A 16,316-nucleotide genomic window follows, 5' to 3' on the forward strand; every position below is an offset into this window, starting at 1 on the left:
TGACTCACTAGACAAAAATAAAATCTAAAGCAGGCGCTAAAGTTATCTTTTGGGGTGTATTTTTTTTTTCGGAGCTGGGGACCGAACCCAGGGCCTTGCGCTCGCTAGGCAAGCGCTCTACCACTGAGCTAAATCCCCAACCCCTGGGGTGTATATTTTAGAAAGTGTTTTTATCACAAAAGATTCATTTGAATCCTGATGGTTTTTCCTACAGATGAGGTTTGTCTATTGTGGATGAAATGTTCATCACACTTGAATCCTTCTCAGGCCTAAGCCTCTTGTGGTAGTTGTAGGGAGAATTCATCCATTTTCTCTTAAGGTCTATTTGAAGTTAGCAGGTATATCTTTTAAGTCATCAACATGGTCATATGTGACCACATACACATTGCCCGTGGTGCGGGCAGAACAGGGGACTATTGTAGGGAAAGCCCAAGACTGATTTCGAAACTGAACTAACAAAGGACTCCAGGAAAAATCCCAGAAGCTTAAAGTGTAGTTGAGCAGTCTTGGTTCTGTGGGTCATTAGGATCCGGAAACTACCAAGCACAGAATGGAGAAGTAGCCTGAAGCCCCACGCCTGGCGTGCAGGATGCCGTGCCTCAGATTTTACTCCGTTTGGTTTTCTTAGCACAGATGCAGCAGTAAGCAGCAAGGCTACTCCTTCTCAGTCGTCATCCATCAATGACATCTCATCCATGTCCACTGAGCACACCCTGGCCTCAGACACAGACAGCAGTCTCGATGCCTCAACCGGACCCCTGGAAGGCTGCCGATGAAACCTCGCAGATGGCGCACTTGTCTGTGAAGGACTCTGGCTTCCATGGCCCTGAGCACATGGGAGCTGGTGGAACCAAATCAAGAAGCTCCATGTTCTGCATGTAAGAAACACGACGCCTTGCCCCCACTCAGTTCCAGTAGGATTGCCTGCGTAGACTGTAACATGAGGCAGACGATGTCTGGAGAAAAAGTACAAACCACACTGTTAGAAATTTTGTTCAAGATCATTTCAGGTGAGCAATTAGAATAGCCGAGTTTCTTTTTCCAGTCGTGTGGTGTCCTTGGTGACAGATCATGTGTAACTGTGGGGACTCGTATGCATGTGACCACAAATGCTTGCTTGAACTTGCCCATGTAGCACTTTGGGAATCAGTATTTAAATGCCAAATAATCTTCCAGGTAGTTCTGCTTCTAGAATAATCTCTTAATCCTCTTTAGTAATTTGGTGTCTGTCCACAAAAAAATAGATCATGTGTATGAATTGGCCACTATCATATTATCATATTTTACCCACTTTTATGGTATGATTTATTCTGTCTTTTGTATTTCAGAAGGAATATAATTAAATTTATTTAATAAATAAAACTACAGCTTTTCTTAAATTTGTGATGTTTTAGGCTGAGAATTACCACTGCTTTATATCGACACTCTGTGTCCTTTAAACTGCCCACTATGGGAAACTTTACGTACAGCTTTCTGCATGACAAAGTTCCAAGTTGTATTTCACTCTGCTTAACGACTTATGTCACCTTGAATCCTGACCACACATTTCCTTTTTCTTGGTCCTCTGAACTTGGATCTAGAATCCCTCACAGAACTTCACCTTCTTTATCACAAAGCACCCCATCTCAGTAGAATGAATCGGCAGATTCCTGAGCCCCGCTGCCTAATGTAGAGCTGACAGGGTGGCTTCCCCAGAACGGTGGGTGGGTGCCTCCTTCCCTGAGCCCACCCATCCTTTGCTCCCCTCTCTTTATTTAAGGTGAAAGGTGATTGGGTCTCATAGCCTTTCCTTTTGTAGCATTGCCTAACTTGTCTTTCTCACTGACAGAAGCCACCACGTCCAGCCAGAGCACATGGTCTCTTAGGAGACCGGGCTTACTTACCATGCATGTTTGCTGCTGTCCTTTTCCATTTTGTGGAGGCATTTCCTTTTTCTAAGGGAATTCCTCAGATGTTCTAGAAACATTCAGAAGAACGCAGAAGAAATATTCTAGAGAATTAGGGGTTCATTCTTGAATATTTTCTGATTTAAAACTGCTCACCTGAAATTGATACTTTCAGATCCTGATCTGTAAATTACTCGAGATTTGGTAAGATGCTGAGTTCTCTGTGTTGTTGCAGAATTGGAGTTGGGATGATCATACCTTGGCTACCTGCGCTCAGAGCATTTCCTTCTTGAGCTTATTTTGTTAACAATTCATATCTTGTGTTCAGTTACTTTGGGAGCTATGGAGTGTGTTATAGAAGGAAATTTGATAAGAACTTTTATGGAAAGTACCATCTAATACGTGATTCTGTCTGCACCAGTTGTATCCTAATGGTTGGTCTGATCATTGGAACCTTTAATGAACAATGTTAATCTGAAGTAAGGATTAGCTTTATATCACATGTGGACACTTTCAGTTACAAATGCTAGTGCGGGTGAGGGCAGAGACACCTGCCTATGGCTTCAGGTTATTGGGCCCTGGGAGGCTGAAGTTTCACAGCGTCATACTGTGCTCTTCCCTCGGATGCACATTCTTGAAATGACTTCCCTGAAACTTAAGGAGGAAATCAGAAAGGCACTGCATTATCTGCCCTACACTGTAAGGGGAGCATGCTGTGATAGAGGCTCGCCCTGGTCCCACAGACAGGAGGCAGCTGTGAGTGGATCCAGGCGCCCTCAAAGAGTGGCTTTCTCCCCCCTTACTCTGCCTATCTATCAACACTGTTTTGGATGGAGCCTGTGCTGGTGTGGACAGGGTCTCATGCCAAGACTCTCCTCCATCAGGCAAGTGCACCTAGGACTGGCCACAGCGCCCCAAAGAAATACCTCACCCCAGTTTCAGGGTCCTCCCTCCTGAGCCTAGCTTTGCCAGGGTCCTGGGACAATGCGAATGGTTTTGAGCTGACCTCTGTAGGCAAATGCTGATGTTGGATAAAGAACTGAAAAATGTGCTCAACTTTCTCATCTTTTCTATTTTATTTTTGTAATTTATATTGTACACACCCTGGAAGTCACTATTTTGGACATGTATTTTTATAAACCGGGTAACTAATGATTATCTGGAATTTGCACTAGGTTAGTTTTTGTTGTTGTTGGCTTAATTTTCAGCCAAAAGTGGAATGACTGCCCCTTCCAGGTCTGAGTTTTCATTTCAAGCGCAGGTCTGGAGGGCAGACATGTCCAGCCAGGGTAGGAGCGCGGCCTCAGAACTCGGGCTGCAGAGTGCCTCAAGCACTGGGCCTGCAGTCAGAACTGTGCTCTCATCTTTAGAACACAAAGACCAGTCCCCGGTGTTAGAAAGAGAAAGCCCTCCATTGGCCCTTGTTGACAGCCAGGGCCTGCATCTAAAGTAAAAAGCCCAACACTGGTTTCATCTGGGCTGGGTGTGTGAGTCTGTCTGCTATGACTCCTCTGATGCCTCATGCTGGTGGTAAGTACAGTATGACCTTTCAGGTTGTGTATCTCAAAAGTAACTGCCTAATGTTTTATAATAAAATATATCATGTGTTTTGATTGGTGGAAAAATAATACAAACTACATTTTAAAAGAGAAATGTACAGCATGTCCAATCCCTGTGTGTTTCAAAGTGACAATTGACTGACTGTATCTTTCCACATCACCATTTTGATTACAAACTTAACACGAATAGATGTTGAAGTGTCGTAATTTCAGACATTCAAAAGTGTTTTCAAACCCAAAGTTAGGAGTGCTGCTGTTCGTTCTCTCACAGAGAAGCTCTTGCAAATCTCTGCACCTGTTTTCAAAACAATGACAGTCAGTTTTGACTTTAAGAAAATTGTACAATATGGTTGGAATATTGGTGACGTTGTATTCTCCCAGGATGTAACCAGGAGAACCTGCCAAGCTGTCTTTATGTATACGTCTAAAAGCCATTAATGGTGCCTGTGTGCGTGTGGTTTTGTGCCCGGGATGAGCTGTTCTCATTTCACTCGTTTCCAAGCACTGAGAATGTTTGAAACTTCAAACTACAGAGTAGTGAGCCTCAGGAGGCTCCCTTTCTCTGTTATGAGAACTCGAAACATTGGGTATAGTCAGCACCAGTCTTGTATTAAGGTCCAGACTGGGAAACTCTTCCCTTGAACTGCCATCTCCCACCTCCACTGTAGACAGATCCAAAATTGCCTCATTAATTGAAATGTTCTGTGTCAATGAGGTGACAGTTTGATGGGGTTTTGTTTTTTGTAGTAGGGCACTAATTAGAGGTAGCGTGTAGTCAGACCCTAAACAGGCTCCTGGAAATCCTCTGTCTGCTCCTGAGAATTTAAGTGTAAGGTCACCTTTGACAATAAGGTAGTAGTGTGGTACATTTTCATTGTTGTCATTTTGAATCGCCTGTCAGAGGCAGTAACAGTAATGGAGTGGTAGGGTGGTGAATCGCATCCCCATGCGGCTAAATCTCTCCATGATATGTAAGATCATATGTAACTATGTTACAACCACTAGTTAGTAGCTGGTCCCATCCTGTGCCTCAAAGTGTGGAACCATGTGCTCCTCCATGGTTTAAAGGCCCCGCTGCGACCGTTATGACAGAATGTTTCCTACTCAGTCCTCTGGCTTGGTGTCTCAGAGTTGGAAAGGAAATTCAAGGCCATCTCACTCACATCCCCACCATAGAGCAGTGAAAAGGGAAGTGGAGGAAGAGGCACGCCTTTCCAGGCATAGAGACCTGAGACCTGAGAAACCAGGGAGAGCTTCTTCCAACAGCAGCCGAGACTGCCTTCAGAAGTCTTTGTCACTGTGGAGCATCATCTGTCCCTTCAGCCACAGCCAATCAGCTCTGTGACGATGTGTGGTTTCTAGCTGTGTGTTCTCTAGTGTTCTCTCATCCTCAGTGAAGGTAATATGCAGTATCAGTTTGAGGTGGTCTGGACCGTGTATCAGTCAGCTTTCTCACTGCTGTGACAAAATACCTTACAAAAATAGGTTTATTTTGGTGCAGAGTTTGGGGGTCCAGTCCATCCTCATTAGGAAGGCAGGGTGGCTGGAACTAAAGGCAGCTCTTTACATTGTGTCCACAATCAGGAAGCAGAGGCAGATGAACCCCGATGCTTGGCTCACTGTCTCTTTCTCCTCTGAGTCTGGAGAACACACACTTAGCCAATGGGATGGCGCCATCCAATTTCACGGTGGATATTCTCTCAGCTAAACCTCTCTAGAAATGCCTTCGTAGACATGCTCAGACGTGTGTCTCCTACATAGGTCCAAATCCCATCAAGGTGACTCTCAAGACCAACCATCACAGATACTGTTTGTCCCAGAGGTTCATGTGATGACATGTTGGTCCCCAAAATAATCAGAATTGAGAGGACCTCTAACAGGTAGAGGTGTTTGGATCTCCAGGGATTAATATTGGTTGATAGGATTAATGTCTTTCTTTAGAAACTGGATGTATTCTCTTAAGTCCGGGTTGGGTCTCATGAGAGTGAGTCAGGTATGAGACTAGGTTAGTGGCCTCAAGGGTGGCTCGTTAGAAAGCAAGTCATGGTCTCCTCTGTGCTTCTGGTAAATGTGCACCTACTTGTGTGTGGTTTCTGTTACAGCAGGAGAAAGCAGGCCGAAACAGGTTGTCCGGTAAGAGGGGTACCCTCTGACCATGTGTGGCAATTTCTATAAGGTTACACTGACCTTTTCCCCTTTCTTGTATTTTCTGGAACCTGTGGGGAGGGGTATACCTGAAACTCACACAGGTTTGCTTGATCTTTTGGCAATCAATACATTTAAGTAACAATGTGACCTTTATACTAACTCACACCAGAAGACATTGCATAACTCTATGGCCTGCTGCCATAGACTCTGAAGCTGACCACTTAGAGTGATGACAGGCGGGGGTTGGGGATTTAGCTCAGTGGTAGAGCGCTTGCCTAGGAAGTGCAAGGCCCTGGGTTCGGTCCCCAGCTCCGAAAAAAAAAAGAAAAGAAAAGAAAAAAAAAAAAAAGAGTGATGACAGGCCAACCCCTCCTCAGTTACATTCCCTTCTTGTGATGAGAAGCTTGTCTGAGGGTTTACCTTGGGGATGCCCCATCTGTCACACTTTTCATACTGTCAACAGCAGTTGATCATCTCACTATGAGCAAGAACCTCCTGGGGGCTTAAGGAAGGGTGACTTGCTTAATCCATCTCTCCAGGTGACAGTCACTTGCTGACACATGCTGCCAGAAAGTGCATCTTTGCATCAGTGAGAACTGCTTGGTGGCCCCCACATCAGCTGCAACCCGATGATGGCCGCCGCCCCTTGCTCTTTTTGTTTCAAATGGGCACAGCTTAAAGGCTGCCTGCCTGGTCTCACCAGAGACTCTGCTTTTCTGTCGGGAATATCTCATTACTCCTCCTGAGACTTACACTGCCACAACCGCGGGCCCCCCAAAGCTAATTCCTATGTTGTGTTGATCGATCCCATTTAGTCTTCAAGTTTTAATTTTGAGGTAACTTCAAAAATTTTTTTCAAAAAAAAGTTCTGCTTCAAGAAAAACAAAGAATAGAGAAAAGAATACCTGTATGCGCTTTTGAGATCCCCACATGTTTATCTCCCATGTGTGTGTTATCCTATATCTGCACAGGTGCACAAATGCACACACATACACACATGAATTTATACTACGACATGGTCATAGTTTCTCCCTATGATAAACAACCAGATTTTTAATACAAAAGGTATACATCTAATTTTTATAGACAGTTACAAGGAGGGACATACTTGTGTCTGCTGATAAACATTTGGTATTCACAGTGACCAGCATTCCTGTAGTCCACATTAACTGTAGACATCTCTGAAGAACCCAGTTTGTAAAGGATTGTTTAGGAACCTTTGAATACCTGCTTGCCACAGGACTACAAGGGAGAAGCTACAGGACACAAGCTTCAACGGTAGCAGTGGAGGTGAAGCCAGGAGCTCAGAGGGATGTGAGAGCATGGTAAAGACCTGCTTGCAGGTGAGGGTCACAGAAATGTAGACCTGACTTTCTATGGGAGTGAGGGATGGCTCAGCAGTTAAGAGTACTTGCTGTCCTTCCAGAGCTCTGAGTTTGTTTCCCAGCATCCACATGGCAGCTCACAGCTGTCTGTAGTTCCAGTTCCAAGGGATCTGACACCCTCTTCTAACCTCCAAAGCCACTGGACATACATGGTGCACAGACATACATGTGGGTAAAACAGTCATACACATAAAACATTAAAAAGAAAAAGAAATTGATAAAGTTAATAGGAAATTTTGTGACATGATCCAGAAGAAGGAAATTTATTCAGGAAAATAGACAAAAAATAAATTTAACGATAAGTAAGTTATGAAAATAAATGCATCAGGCATGATGGTGCACACCTTTAATCCCAGGACTCGGGAGGCAGAGGCAGGCAGATCTCTTGAGTTTGAGGCCAGTCTGGTCTATAAAGCAAGTTTCAGGACAGCGAGGGAGGTTATACAGAGAAACCCTGTTAGTTAGTTAATTAATTAATTAATTAATTAATGGTAGATACAAATGGCTCAAGATAATTGACCAGCAGGCTTAAGGATTCTGAGTAAATACAAATGTAGCAAAACACAAGATTACAAAAGCATCCACCCATATAGCATTCTATGTAAGGGCAACTGTGGGCACATAATTAACTATCACAGGAGAAACAGATACTGCTCATGGGATAGACAGGCCGAACATGTCAAAGCTGAATAAAAGAGTGCAGAGCCATAGGATTTAACTGGGCTCACAGGGATAGTTTACCCATCAGGAAAATTTGTTTTGATCATGCATAGGAATTAAAGGAAAATCAGCTACCAGTCCACAGAGGAAGTGACAGTAAATTCCATCATGAGTTTTTTTTATATAATAATGTTAATAGAATTAAACTTGAAAAGGTCTCACACTTTAGATGAGAAAGGAAGTTACAAAGAAAAATATCAAATCCTCCCCCCCCCAAATGCATAGCCTGCATGCCAGATTTCATAGAAACCTGCAAGGACTGATGAACATTTACCACACATTTCAAAAAAAAAAAAAAAAGTGTCCAGCATTCAAGTCAAGAGATTAGCACTAGCAGCAAACCACCGAACTGAGAACAGGACCCCCTTGGGGGGAATTAGAGGAAGGATTGAAAGAGCTGAAAGAGCTTGCAACCCCATAAAAACAACAATGCCAACCAACCAGAGCTTCCAGGGACTAAACCACTACCGAAAGACTATACATGGACGGACCCAGGGCTCCAACTGCATATGTAGCAGAGAAAAGCCTTGTTGGGGCACCAGGGGAAGGGGAAACCCTTGGTCCTGCCAAGGTTGGACCCCCAGTGCAGGGGAATATGGGGAGGGCAATAAGGGGGATGTATAGGGGGAATATCCACATGAGGGACGGGGAGGAGAGGGAATGGGGGCTTACGGACAGAAAACCGGGAAGGGGAATAACATTTGAAATGTAAGGAAAGAAATATATCTAATAAAAAATTTAAAAAATAGAGATTAGCACTAATGACCAGAGCAAACTCAAGCAAAAAGGAATAAAGACAGAGGCAGGGATCTAGAAACTAGAAAACAGGAAGGCGGGCTGTGCAGAAAGTGGCTCAGCCCGGAAAGTCCTCAGCCCTGTAAAGCTCAAGGACTAGAGTTCAAGCCTCCAGACTCACATAAAAAGGCCTAGTGTGGTCCCAGCCACTTGTGCTGGGGATGTGGAGGCACATCAGTCCCCCGGGGCTTGCTGCCAGCCAGTCTAGCCTAACAGTGAGTTCCCGTCTCCAAAGCTAAAAGGTGGAATAACATTGGGGTGGTTCTCAGGTTTCCAAACGCACACACACTCACACACACACACATTAGAAAGTAAAAAAGTAAGAAATGTGTGCAAGGATGGGAAGTGGGATCTGGAAGCAGCTGAAGAATGTTTAGAACCTTCTGTGATCATCTGTGCAAAGGCGTGTTCTTATAAATGCCAACGTACGAAACTGGCCCAAGAAACACAACCGCAGGTCACAGCAATCATGTTAACTATCCAGCACCCCCTCGAGGATGATGCTGTTATCTTCACCTGCGGACACGGAGAACACACATTCCCAAAGCAAGAGTGTTCAGAGCTGATGTTTCCAGCTTGATGGCAGACCCTCTCTCGGATGTTTAGTGGTTTCTAGAAACTCAGATGGACCAGTGACCATCAAATGAAGTGACGTAGCCAAGTGCCAACACCTCCCAACCCCAGTATGCTTCAAGTTAAACTTTTCTGGCATTGAGTTCAAGAAACAGACAAACCCTGTTATACTGAAGATTCTTGAAGCTTTCCCAATCCAGCTTGAAACTAGTTTTATCTGGATCCCAAAGATGGACGAAGTTGAGAAGATTCTGTGGCCTCCTCGTAGATGTGAACTGAACTCGGCACTGTATGCCTTGTTCCAAAGTACAAAGATGACTTTGTTGTTCAGATACATAGCTTTTTTTTTTTTTTTGAGAAAAATTCTTCATGTAGCCCTTGACTGTCCAGGAAATCACTCTGTAGACCAGACCTTGAACTCACAGAGATCCATCTGCCTCTGCCTCCTGAGCACTGGGATTAAAATTGTGTACCATCGCTTCGTGGCCTCCCCTTACCCCTCTAAGTGTTCAGAAAAAATTGTTCAGAAAAGAATTCCCTCTTGGGGATGGCAGACCTTGTTAGGGACGAGCAGAAGAGGGTAGAAACTGTGACTCCATACATGTGGGGACAGGGGAAGGGAAGGGCGCTCCAGCTCCTCTTTATCTACCTCGATGCTGAAGTCTGGTGAGCCTTCAGAGAAGAGGCCAAACCTGGTTATGAGATGAGGCCTTCAGATCCACCCACTTGATGCATAATACATGTGTGTGCATGCGTGTGTGTGCAAACTGAGACACACAAAAAGGCAGAAGATAGAAGGAAGCCCCTTCAGGCAGCCAGAGCTCCAAGTCTAGGAACAGGCATCAGCGGCCAGGAACACCACGCCCCAGGGAAACGCCTCCCTCTAGCAAAGTCAAATCTGACCTTTTGCAAGTTTGTAACAACCCATGACTCCCCAGCTGTGCTGGGATGTTTCCCAAAGTCTCCAGCTGCAAGCACGCTGCCCATCCTTCATTCCCACACTCCATCGTGTGCCATTCAGTGTCACCACCATATGTCCTCTGAGCATCTCCTCTGTTCTAGATCTTTGGCTAGAGGCAGAACATTTATACACAAGACCCAGCACTCCTGCCCTAACAACCAGGATATGGTTGTGTTAGTGGATATGGTCAACAACCGTATTAGTCCTTGGCCCCAGCTGGGCATGACTGCTGGATGGGATACATAGGGAAAACGATTATAGGAGGGTCACACCTGATCTTAAAAATGTCTTTTTTTCTCTTTTTCTTTTCTTTATTTTTCTTTTCTTTTTGAGACAACATTGTGTAGCCCAGGCTGGCTTAAAACTCATGAACCTCCTGCCTGTGCTCTCAAGTGCTAGGATTACAGTGTGCACCACCACACCTTCAACACAGACCCCTTTCTAATTTTCTAAGTCAAAGAAAGACTTAGGGAAGGCGTAGCTCAGTCGGGACAGCATTTGAACCATCATATGCAAGCCCCTGGGTTCAATCCCAGTTACAATAATTGTATTTAGATCCACACAGTGACATCAATATACCCGGTGTCAGCAGACTAACAAACCATATGGTTAGGAATGGGAACACTTTCTATAGAAAAAAAAAAAAAAACCCTTCTTTCTGAAATGTAACGTATATGCGAGAAATTTGACAGACTTCAAGCGGATGGCTCAGTAAAGTTTTCCAAGCTGAGCTCACCCGTGTACACAGAACCACTCAGATCTCCACGTGAAACTTCATACTCCCCGTAGGCTCCCTCTCACCCCACTTGCAGTCACGGACCCTCAAAGTCACCACTCTCCCACCCTTCACCATAGAGATCCCTGTGCTGAGTCCCCAGCTTGATAGGTAGGTCCTCATTTCCGAGTCTCTCCACGTTATTGAACAGTCGTAAGTCCTACCTCACTTGCTGCCACATCCGACAGCGTAATTGACTTATCCTTTTTGCTTACCGGCACTTGGATCATTTCCAGGTTGAGACTGTGGCAAATGGTGCTGTGCTAAGCGTTTCTGCGAGTGTCTCGGGGCGCGTTTCTCCGATGGGAGCAGGACTGCTGAGTCGGGGGATTTTCACCTTTACCTCCGTATTAGTTTTCTGTCGCTGCCGTAACAAATGGCAGCGAGTGTAGACCACGTTCGGAGCAACCGTGACGTGTCAGCTCACACTTCTGTGGTCCAAAACCCTCAAGTTGGCTTAGGTACTGTCTTTGCCGTAGGATACACGAGACTAGGACAAAGGTATCAGATGGTTGGCTTTTAGAGTGAAGAAGGAATCTGGGAAACACGCCCCCTCCGGGAGCGTTGGCCGACTTCAGGCCTGTGTACTTGTGCGGTGGCGCTCTCTAGCTCCTTGCCACTAGCTAAGGGAGGTTACCTTAGTCTTCCCTTTCCAGTCTTTATGGGTGGTCCCTGCAACTCGGGGCCAGCAATGCAGTTCAAGGCATTTGGATCTCTATGACTGCCACGTCAGAAGCTGAATGGCTTACCCGCTATGAGGGGTTCGTATGATTGAGTTGGGCCCACGGTGACAATCGGGCTAATCTCCCTGATTTCAGTCTTGCAATCTGACATCACTATCATCTTCTTTGCTCTATAATACAACCGGTTCACAGGCTCCGGGGATTCGAATCTGTGAAGGGCCAGTATTCAGTCGCTCCAAATATTTTACTGTCCCACGACTTCCAAAATTATCCTTCCTCTTTGTGTCCCACCAGTGGGGCATGAACTCCTCTGTAACCCTTCACATCTCTGCCCTTTAAAAAAAAAAGTATTTGGGGCTGGGGATTTAGCTCAGTGGTAGAGCGCTTACCTAAGAAGCGCAAGGCCCTGGGTTCGGTCCCCAGCTCCGAAAAAAAGAACCAAAAAAAAAAAAAAAAAAAAAAAAAAAGTATTTATTATGTATGTAGTGTTTTGCCTGCACGTACGCCTGCAGGCCAGAAGAGGGCACCAGATCCCATTACAGATGGCTGTGAGCCACCATCTGTGATTGGGAGGAAATTGAACTCAGGACCTCTGGAAGAGCAGACAGTGCTCTTAACCTCTGAGCCATCTCTCCAGGCAGCTAGGGTGAGGGTCTTAAGCCCGTGCCCATAGTGAAACACCTACTTCAACAAGGCCACACCTCCCTTTTTTTTTTTAAGATTTATTTATTATGTATACAGCGTTCCACCTGCATGTAGACGTGCAGGCCAGAAGAGGGCACCAGATCTCATTATAGATGGTTATGAGCCACCATGTGGGAATTGAACTCATGACCTGTGGAAGAGCAGACAGTGCTCTTAACCTCTGAGCCATCTCTCCAGCCCCCAAGGCCACACCTCCTAATGGTGCCACTCCCTGGTCCAAGCATATATAAACCATCATAGACAGGAAGAAGCTGGGGTTCCAATAACCCCTTCAAAAGTTTGCCCCAAATGATTTGACTTACACTGTGCTCCCTCTCCTAGAGACTCCATTACCACTTCCCAGTAGCACACAGGCTGCCAGCCAAACCCTTGGCACATTGGCCTTTAGGGAACATTCCAGATCCAAAGCATAGATGCCACCATGGAATTGTGATCTGAGCTACATGGGGACCACTGCACACCCACTGAAAGGAGAAAGCCCCGAGACACACGCAGAAACGCTTAGCACAGCGCCATTTGCCACAGCCTCAACCTGGAAATGATCCAAGTGCCCATCAGCAAAAAGGATAAGTCAATTACACTGTCGGACGTGGCAGCAAGTGAGGTAGGACTTACGAGTGTTCAATAACGTGGAGATAGGATACAGCAATATCTGCTCACAACAAGGACAGAGATGTGGGGCCAGAGGGCTGGCTCGGTGGTTAAAAGCACTGTCTGCTCTTCCAGCGGTCCTGAGTTCTTGCTAGCAGCCTTCAGATGAAGATGTAGAACTCAGCGCCTCCTGCACCATGCCTGCCTGGATGCTGCCTTGTTCCCACCTTGATGGTAATGGACTGAACCTCTGAACCTGTAAGGCAGCCCCGATTAAATGCTGTCCTTTGTAAGAGTTGCCTTGGTCATGGTGTCTGTTCATAGCAGTCAAACCCTAACTAAGACAGTCTTTCTGCTTCCTGGATGCCATGAAGTAGAGGCAGCTTCCTCCTCCACAGGTATCTACCATGATGCTCAGCTTCGCCACAGGTCCAGAGCGATAGGACGGCAGGACTATGGGCAGACACCTCTGAGGTGATGAGCCATATAAACCGCTCCTCCTTCAAGTGACAATCCGTAATGTCACAGCGCTGGGGAGCCGGATAGCAACGGCTTCAAGCTCAAACTCTTCCACATATTTATCGACACGCAAATACCTTCTTTTGTGAAATTACCTTTCGGGATTTATATTTGGTATTATTTATATATTATTTATATATTGTGTGCTGTGTGTGGATGTGTGCATGTGAATGTGAGTACCCTCCAAGTCCAGAAGAGGGCATCATAGCCCTTAGAGCTGGAATTGCAAGCAGATGTGAGTACTGCCAGACGTGGGTGCTGGGCACCAAGCTCAGGTCCTCTGCACTGGTGGAACATGGTCTTAATCCCGGAGACATTCTTTCTTCTTTTCTTTTCTTTTCTTTTCTTTTCTTTTCTTTTCTTTTCTTTTCTTTTCTTTTCTTTTCTTTTTTTTTTTTTTTCGGAGCTGGGGACCGAACCCAGGGCCTTGCGCTTACTAGGCAAGCGCTCTTCCACTGTGCCAAATCCCCAACCCCAGAGACATTCTTACTCAAGCCCTTTACTCATCACTTTTCAGAGATCTCAATGAAATGGTTTCTTTTTTAACCAATTTCATCTCTTTTTCTCTATCTTGTGTTTTCATTGTTATTTTAAAATGCCTCGTTTGCTCATTCCAGTGTCTGGATTATTTTGAATTACACTTGTTATATAGCCTTGCCTATATATGGTGTATCACATCTATGACAGTTAATCTGTCTCTTCTTCCTCCTCCTCCTCCTCCTCTTCCTCCTCCTCCTCCTCCTCCGTCTCCTCCTCCTCCTCCTCCTCCTCCTCTTCTTCTTCTTCTTCTTCTTCTTCTTCTTCTTCTTCTTCTTCTTCTTCTCTTCCTCCTCCTCCTCCTCTTCTTCTCTTCCTCTTCCTCCTCCTCCTCCTCTTCTCTTCCTCCTCCTCCTCCTCCTTCTCCTCCTTTTTAAAGTGCTGGTTGTTGAACCTACATCAGTCAAGAGTTTGTTTGTTTAAGTGCAGGTTCCACACACTCTTTTCTCTCACTAGTGGCAGCCCCTCCCTCCCTTCCTTCTGTTTGTCACATCAGAGCAAGGTGAATTACCTCAGTCCAGTCAGACATTGGTGCCAGCCTGAATGAACCCAAGTGCTCTGTTCCCAGAGCCTTCAAAACCTTAACCATAGGTAGCAGAGCTTTGCTCACGGAAGGGTTTCCTTCACCTAAATGCCCTCAAAATTGGACTGCTGTCTTGTAGTGGAGACGGACCTTCTTTTGGCCACCTTGTGTCCATAGTCTCCAACTCGGCTGCTTCACCTCTGCAAAAATTCCAGAGTCTCTGGTGGTTTTCCTGTCTCTCTGGCAGTGGCTTCCTGCCAGAACCTGAGATGGGATTTGTGGGCTCTGCCAGGCTCAAAAGTGCTAAGGGTTCCTGCCAGGTGAAAAGTGGTAGTGGCTTTTCAGGGCCAATTCACTGCCATTCTATGGTCTACATGGGTTGTTTGTAGCATTTTCAAGTCCCCTCTCCAGAGGCCCGGTCTCCTAAGCCCTGGGAGATGAGAGGATTTAATGCAGCTCTCAATGTCTGAGAAGAGAGACTCTGCACACCCAGCCCACAGTTTTCAAAATCCAGCAGATACATTAGGGCGAATTTAGCCTCAGTGTCCCAAACCCCACACAACACACACGAAAGTACTAAAACATGTAACCTTTCCCTCCTATTCCTCTTCTCTCTCCAATTCTCTCCCTTCCTTCCTGATATTTTTATGTGCCCTTTAATGACATTATGGAAATCTACAATTTGAGATTATTGGTACAAGTCGTATGATATTGATTATAGTATGGCTCAGGGCTAGTTTTGAATACAAGCATAAAAATACATTAACTTTCAGAGTCTCTGTATTAGTCACACTCTTTAATGCTTTGACAGACTGTCTGAAGAGGAAAAAATTTAGGGGAGTAATTGTTTATTTGGTATCAAGGTTTTGGGGATTCTGGAAAGCTCATGGTTACTTGGTCCTTTGCACCTGGCAGAACCATTATAGTGCAGGAGCATGTTCACCTCATGACAGACAGATGGATGATGGACAGACCAATGGACAGATGATGGGCAGGCAGACAAACAGGTGGGGGGACTTTTGGAGAGCAGACTGGGCTCTACCATAGCCCTCAAGGTGCAAGTGTCATAGCCGTCAAGGGGCAAGTGTCATAGCTGTCAAGGTGCAAGTGTCACAGCCATCAGGGTGCAAGTGTCCTAGCCATAAAGATGCAAATGTTTGGATTGTTTTCAATGGCCCCAATCTCTTTAACAACGCTACCCTCCTTGTACTCAGCTTTAAACGTGCTTCTTTCTTTGGCTAGATGGCACATTTTCTCCATCTTTCCTTTTTCTTCTCTATTCTTTTCTTTCTTTCTTATTTACTTATTTATTTTTGGATATGGTCTCTCTACATAACCCTGACTGTCCTGGAACTTAGTATGCAGACCAGGCTTCAAACTCAGATCCAGTTTGCCTCTATCTCTTGAGTGCTGGCGTTAAGGGGTTGCCCCATCTCACCTAGGTAGGATGTACATTTTCAAATCTTTTTTACTCCTGATTCTCATTGTAAATGTGGCCAGAAGCAGCTGGTGACAACCACGCCACAGTCTGTGCATGTGTTGGTTGTGCTCACATTTCCTCTGGGGCTATGATACAAGTTCAAGGCCAGCCTGGGCAACTTAGTGAAACTCTGTCTTAGTTTAGCTTTCCATTACTGTGAAAAAACACAATGACCAAGACAACTCTTATACGACGACATTTAATCGGGGCTGGCTTATAGTTTCAGAGTTTTAGTCCATTATCATCATGACAGGAAGCATAGCAGTGTGCAGGGAGACATGGTTCTGGAGGAGTGGAGAGATCTACACCCTCGTCCAATATTAACCAGGAAGAGACTGTCAAAGCCCACCCCCACGGTGAAACACTTCCTCCAATAAGGCCACACCTATTCCAACAAAGACACACCTCCTAATAGTATTACTCCCTGTGGGCCAAGCATTCAAACTGATGAGTGTATAGGGGCCAAACCACCATAC

General features: G+C 45.4%; 1 protein-coding gene and 1 long non-coding RNA gene across 14 annotated transcripts in view; one reads left to right on the forward strand and one right to left on the reverse strand.

The window, feature by feature from the left end:
- Mapk9 (mitogen-activated protein kinase 9) overlaps window positions 1-3,632 on the forward strand; it is a 41,197-nt gene extending 37,565 nt beyond the window's left edge. For 5 of the 13 annotated variants that reach the window (XM_087573814.1, XM_087573813.1, XM_087573812.1 and 2 more), the window contains one exon: window positions 629-3,632. In XM_087573814.1, coding sequence (XP_087429940.1) covers window positions 629-645 — 17 coding nt within the window. In that variant the 3' untranslated portion in view covers window positions 646-3,632. 13 annotated transcript variants of the gene reach the window in all.
- Window positions 219-11,165, reverse strand: LOC120095089 (uncharacterized). The gene is made up of 2 exons (XR_015631561.1): window positions 11,018-11,165; window positions 219-956 (listed from the first exon to the last, which is right to left on the reverse strand). It is a non-coding gene; the product is annotated as an uncharacterized LOC120095089 (long non-coding RNA).
- Between the last annotated feature and the right edge of the window lie 5,151 nt (window positions 11,166-16,316).

Source organism: Rattus norvegicus, chromosome 10 (assembly GCF_021556685.1).
Source record: "Rattus norvegicus strain SHRSP/BbbUtx chromosome 10, alternate assembly SHRSP_T2T, whole genome shotgun sequence".
Classification (NCBI taxonomy): Eukaryota; Metazoa; Chordata; class Mammalia; order Rodentia; family Muridae; genus Rattus; species Rattus norvegicus.